This window comes from Primulina eburnea, chromosome 2 (assembly GCF_022965805.1).
Source record: "Primulina eburnea isolate SZY01 chromosome 2, ASM2296580v1, whole genome shotgun sequence".
Taxonomy (NCBI): domain Eukaryota; kingdom Viridiplantae; phylum Streptophyta; class Magnoliopsida; order Lamiales; family Gesneriaceae; genus Primulina; species Primulina eburnea.
This window is the reverse complement of record NC_133102.1, coordinates 34,299,522-34,305,353: the sequence shown is the minus strand read 5'-3', so window position 1 is coordinate 34,305,353 and position 5,832 is coordinate 34,299,522. Positions and strand designations below refer to the sequence as shown.

Below are 5,832 nucleotides of genomic sequence, written 5' to 3'. Positions count from 1 at the left end.
AGAGAGGTGCAGGTGAGAGGGAGGAGGACAGAACTAGAAATAGAGGAAAATTTTCAAAAAACTTTTTGTTACGTGGTCATGCCCTTCGGACTCAAAAATACCGGAGCCACATATCAGCGATTGATGGATAGAGTATTCTCTGAGCAGGTGTGAAAAAATGTCGAAGTGTATGTAGACGGCATCATGATAATGTCTAAGGATTGAACCCAGCTCATACCCGATTAGTGGAGACCTTTTCCACCCTTAGGTCCTATGGACTGAAGTTGAACCCTCAGAAGTGTATCTTTGGGGTGGGGAGTGGGAAGTTTCTGGGTTATGGTGACAGAGAGAGGGATTGAGGCTAACCTTGAGAAGGTCCGAGCTATCCAAGAGATGGTTTCTCCGCAAGGACCAAAATATGTGCAACAGTTGACAGGAAGGATTGCAGCACTGGCACGGTTTATCTCGAGATCTACTCATAGAAGCCTACCCTTCTTCCACATTCTGCGTAAGGCAAATAAATTTGAATGGGGACCGGATTGCAAGAAATCTTTTGGAGAGTTGAAGAAGTACCTTGCTAAGCTGCCTGTCCTGGCCAAACCGGCAAGAGGTGAGCCATTGAGGGTATATTTATTTGCTACTGAAGGAGCTGTAAGTTCGGTCCTTGTAAAGCAAGAGGGATCAGCTCAACAGTCAATCTACTATGTTTCACATGAACTAAAATGGGCAGATATAAGATATTCGGGATTGGAAAAATTGGCTTTAGCCTTAGTGATGACTGCGAGACGTTTGAGGCCCTACTTAATATCTCATCAAATTGTGGTGCTCAACAACAGTCCATTGGGGAGGATATTAACTCATTCAGATATGTCTGGCCATTTGGTAAAGTGGACTACTGAGTTGGGAGAGTATGATATCCAGTATGAGCCAAGAACAGCTATTAAAGCGCAAGCCTTAGCCGATTTTCCGGTTGAGACTGTGCATCAAGAAAATGAGGACCCTCGAAAAAGTATATGTGGATGGTTCCTCTTCGAAGGAGGGAACTGGGGTGGGAGTCGTACTGATTTCGCCAGCTGGGGATGAGGTGAAGTTAGCTGTAAGGTTGGACTTTCGAGCATCCAACAATGAGGCGGAGTATGAGGCTGTGTTGGCAGGACTTAGAGCAGCTCGAAACGTGGGAGCTACCCGGGTACTTATTTTTTCTGACTCACAGCTGGTGGCACAACAGATGAAGGGAATATATGACGTGAAAGACGAAAAACTTATTGAGTATGCTCGATAAATGGACAGAGTCAGAGAGAAATTCACAGAGATTACATTTGAACAGATTCCCAGGAAAGAAAATGAAAAGGCGGACACTCTACCCAAAATGGCTGAAACAATGGGAAGTTGGAAGACTAGAGATGTGGTATTCCAAGTTGAATTCACACCTCACACGAGTTCGCCCGCAGTTGAACAGGAGGAAGAGGATTTGAGAACTGGCATAATTGATTACCTGAAAGAGGGAAAGCTTCCTGATAACTCTCGGGAAGCTCGTAAGTTGAAGATAAAGTGTTCGCATTATGTGATAGTTGAAGTGTTGTACTGAATGTCTTTTGCAGGGCCTCTTCTTCGGTGCTTGAGTTATCAAGAGGATGATTATGTGCTCCGAGAAGTCCACGAGGGGTGCTGTGGAAATCACCTGGAAGCTTATGCTTTGGCTAGGAAAGTGCTGCTCGCAGGTTATTGCTGGCCCTCAGTGTTGCATGATGCCCGAGAACTAATAATGTCATGTGATTGTTGTCAACGTCATGCCCGGTTGCAACACCAGTCGGCCACGATGATGAAGACTATCCTAGCTCCTTGTCCCTTTGAGCAGTGGGGAATAGATATTGTGAGGCCTTTCCCTATAGCTCCTGCTCAGAAGAAATTCTTATTGGTGGCAGTTGACTATTTCTCGAAATGGGTGGAAGTAGAGCCGTTGGCAAGAATCACTGAGAATGACGTCCTGAAATTCTTGTGGAAGAATATAGTGTGCAGATATGGGGTGCCTAGAAGATTGATATCTGATAATAAAAAACAGTTCCAAGTGACTAAGATCTAAGCCTGGTGTAAAGAGATGAAAATCCAACAAGTCTTTACATCTGTAGCTTACCCGCAGAGTAATGGGCAGGTGAAGGTGACTAATCGGACGCTGGTGCAGGGTCTGAAGGTTCGACTCGGCAATGCTAAGGGAAATTGGGTGGATGAATTACCAAGCGTCTTATGGGCATACCGAACCACTCCAAGAGAAGGAACCAAAGAAACTCCTTTCAATTTGGTATATGGTAATGAGACAGTGCTCCCGGCTGAGATTGGGCTGGAATCGGCAAGGGTAATGTTTTATGACGAGGACAATGGTGCGAGACGCGCCACTGACCTTGATCTTCTGGAAGAAAAAAGAGAGGCTGCCAGATTCACATGGAAGCTTATAAGAACCACAATGCACAGTCTTATAATCGGAGGGTCATTCAGAGAAACTTCCAGGTAGGTGACTTGGTCCTGAGGAAGGTGCAAGAAGAGCAGAGAGTAAAGTTGGACCCAAAGTGGGAGGGTCCCTTCAAAGTTATCGAGTGGCTGAGCTCTGGAGCCTATTACTTGGAGAATGTGCAAGGCAAGACATTGAAGAGGGCCTTGAACGCTTATCACCTTAGAAAATATTATTCTTGATTTTTTGTTGATGTATTTCATTTCGAATTTTCCTATGTAGGGATTCAATAAAATCAAGTTCTTCTTTTCAGCTCATAAAGGTTGTTGTATTTTGAGGGTGAGAAAAATTAAATTTTCCTACTAAGGTATCGCCTAGTAGAGGAGTAGCGTGCAAGAGAAAAATTAAAATTTTCCTATAAGGCATCGCCTAGTAGAGGAGTAGCGTCCAGGATAAAAAAATTTCCTACTAAGGCATCGCCTAGTAGAGGAGTAGCGTGGAGGGAGAAAAATTAAAATTTTCCTACTAAGGCATCGCCTAATAGAGGAGTAGCGTGCATGAGAAAAATTAAATTTTCCTTCTAAGGCATCTCCTAGTAGAGGAGTAGCGTCCAGGAGAAAAATTAAATTTTCCTACTAAGGCATCGCCTAGTAGAGGAGCAGAGTGCAGGAGAAAAATTAAATTTTCCTACTAAGGCATCTCCTAGAAGAGGAGTAGTGTCCAGGAGAAAAATTAAATTTTCCTACTAAGGCATAGCCTAGTAGAGGAGCAGAGTGCAGCAGAAAAATTAAATTTTCCTTCAAAGGCGTAGCCTAGTAGAGGAGTAGCGTGCAGGAGAAAAATTAAATTTCCTACTAAGGCATCGCCTAATAGAGGAGCAGAGTGCAGGAGAAAAATTAAATTTTCCTACTAAGGCATCGCCCGGTAGAGGAGCAGAGTGCAGGAGAAAAATATTATTTTCTTACTAAGGCATCGCCTAGTAGAGGAGCAGAGGTAGAGAAGAGAAAAATTTTATTTTCTTACTTAGGTTGTGCCTAGCAGAGGAGCAGAGTTGGGAAGAAGAGAAAAAAATTTATTTTCCTGCTAAGGTGATCCTAACAGAAGAGTTAGAGAGCGAGGGTGTTGAATTTTTATTTTCCTGCTAAGTTATCACCTAGTAGAGGAGTTAGAGGGTGGGGGTGTTGAATTTTTATTTTCCTGCTACGGCATCGCCTAGCAGAGGAGTTAGAGAGCGAGGGCGTTGACTTTTTAATTTCATACTAAGGCATCGCCTAGCAGAGGAGTTCTCACTCTGTCGATTTTATTCACCCTAGTGGTTTAAAAGCATCAGAGATAAATTCAGAAGGAGGAGTGAATGCAAACACAAAATACTCAATATGGCAGAAAACGAGTTCATACATACCAAAAGTCCGCAAAAAGAGAGATATAAACGTCATAAAATCCCTAGTTGCATAATAATATGAAAAGTAAAGCAGTGCAGAAAATAACAGAATATGGCCCGAAGGCATACAATGTCTACGTAAATGAAAAAATAACATAAGTAAAGGAGCTCGGTCTAAGAATCAGGGGGGAGACTCGTTATGAAACCTTCAATGTCGATGAAGTCAGTAGGGGCGCCTGGCGTAGGATAGCCCTGAGCCTTGAAGAGGCCGACTGCACCCACGAAACCCACCTCAGGAAATGATAAGCTTTAGGGGCGCAGATCTCGTTGAATTCCTCGGACCTGAGGAATTCCTCCTCGAATGAAGAGGCTTCGGAAGCATGTTGCGCCTGGGCGTCCTTGAGGTCCCTATGGATTTCTGCTGCTTCAACTCGAGCATTCTTTAACTCTTCCTTCAGCCTCTGGTACTCCTTCACGTGGTCCTCTGTCAGTCGCTGAAGCTTCTGTTTCTCCTTCAGGAGCTCGTCACCTCGAGCTTGGGACTCCGTAAGATCCTTAGCATGCGTCACTTTCATCTCGTCAATAGTAACCTGGAGCTGTTCGCGAAGAGCCTTGCCCTCGTGTAAGTCTCGGTAGGCGTTAGATCGAGTGGCGTTAGCACGCTCAACCAACTCCCCTACATACGTCATGCCATGAATAAGTAGACAAGAGTGAAAAGACGAAAAAAAAAAATCAAACATGTATTGGACATCAATCTAGAGAGTAGAAGGAGAAGTATACCTCAGTGATACTGCTGCATGTCCGGCGAGTGAGTTCAGACCACCCCAGTGAACTCATGAACGCTTCATCTGTGTCGGAAGGAAGCTGATACGTTATATTATGATCCAGATGAGTAGGACCCCGCCCCACGATAGCTGAATCCGGGGTGTATAGAGGATGTACCCCCGATTCAAGGGGAGGCCCCTTATCTGACCCAGACCCTTCTGGAGAAGAGACCGATACAACTGAGATCTCAGAAATCTTGCGCTTACCATGCGGTGGGACTGACATGCTAGGATTAGTGGACGCCTTCTTCTTACGAGACGGAGGAGAGGACTTGACTCGAGGAGGTGGAAAGGAGGCTCGCTTTGGGGCGAAGGAGGATGAGACTGTCTTCTTCTTCACAACAGTAGGGGAGCTAGCATGTCTCTTCGCAGTAGTAGAGCAAGAACCTGTTTTCTTCTTCTCAGCAGCATAATAGTCTCCCTTTGTGCCCATCGTGACTTCTGGAACGACTGACTTCTGGGGGCCGGAGGATGAACTCCCAGCCTTCTTTTCCGCAGCCTCGTGAAGCAATGCGGCATTCATGATTCTAACACCTGCAAATAAAAACAGTGAACCGAATGAGAATATTACCAAAGAAAACAATAAGAAAAAGAGAGAGAGAAAGGGTGAAGAGATGAGAATATCTACCGGCGTCCTCCTTCAGCCTAATTTTCGCGGGACTTAACAGGATATCCTCAAATAGAAGTTAGGGAATGCTAAAACATCGGTCTCCTAGTACAATCATTATCTGCAGATACTCCTTATCTTTCTTGTAACCCTTGGAAAGTTTAGGCTTGTTGAAAGTAGGGTACCAATCGGTAGAACAAGTCACTTCTTTGGGTGGATGGATAAAGAAGAAATATTTTTTCCAGTCCTTTACATGATTAGGAGCCCCCTCGAAAAGCTTATGGCTAGACCGAGAAGTCACATAAAAAGGTCATTCTTTTGATCTGGACAGAACTAAGAAGTAGGACAAAGTGTTGCAATTCAAAGAGAGGTCTAGGGCCTGGAATAACACAGCGAAACAGCTTATCAAGCGGAGAGCATTGGGAGTGAGCAGACCTAGATGCACTTGATAATAATTGCTCAACTCCTGGAAGAAGTCACATAGGGGAAAGCGGAGGCCTGTGTCGAAATGGTGCTGAAAGAAAGTGTAACAGCCCTTAGGGGCAAGATAAGGCCGGTCCTCTAGGCTAGGAATGCAGATCTGATAAGAGGAAGG

General features: G+C 44.7%; 1 protein-coding gene across 1 annotated transcript; it reads left to right on the top strand.

The window, feature by feature from the left end:
• Nucleotides 1-2,077: 2,077 nt before the first annotated feature.
• On the top strand, nt 2,078-2,762 carry LOC140824239 (uncharacterized). Its single transcript, XM_073185835.1, has 2 exons — nt 2,078-2,484; nt 2,708-2,762. The coding sequence occupies exons 1-2, from the start codon at nt 2,078-2,080 to the stop codon at nt 2,760-2,762; spliced, it is 462 nt and encodes a 153-aa protein (XP_073041936.1).
• Nucleotides 2,763-5,832: the final 3,070 nt, after the last annotated feature.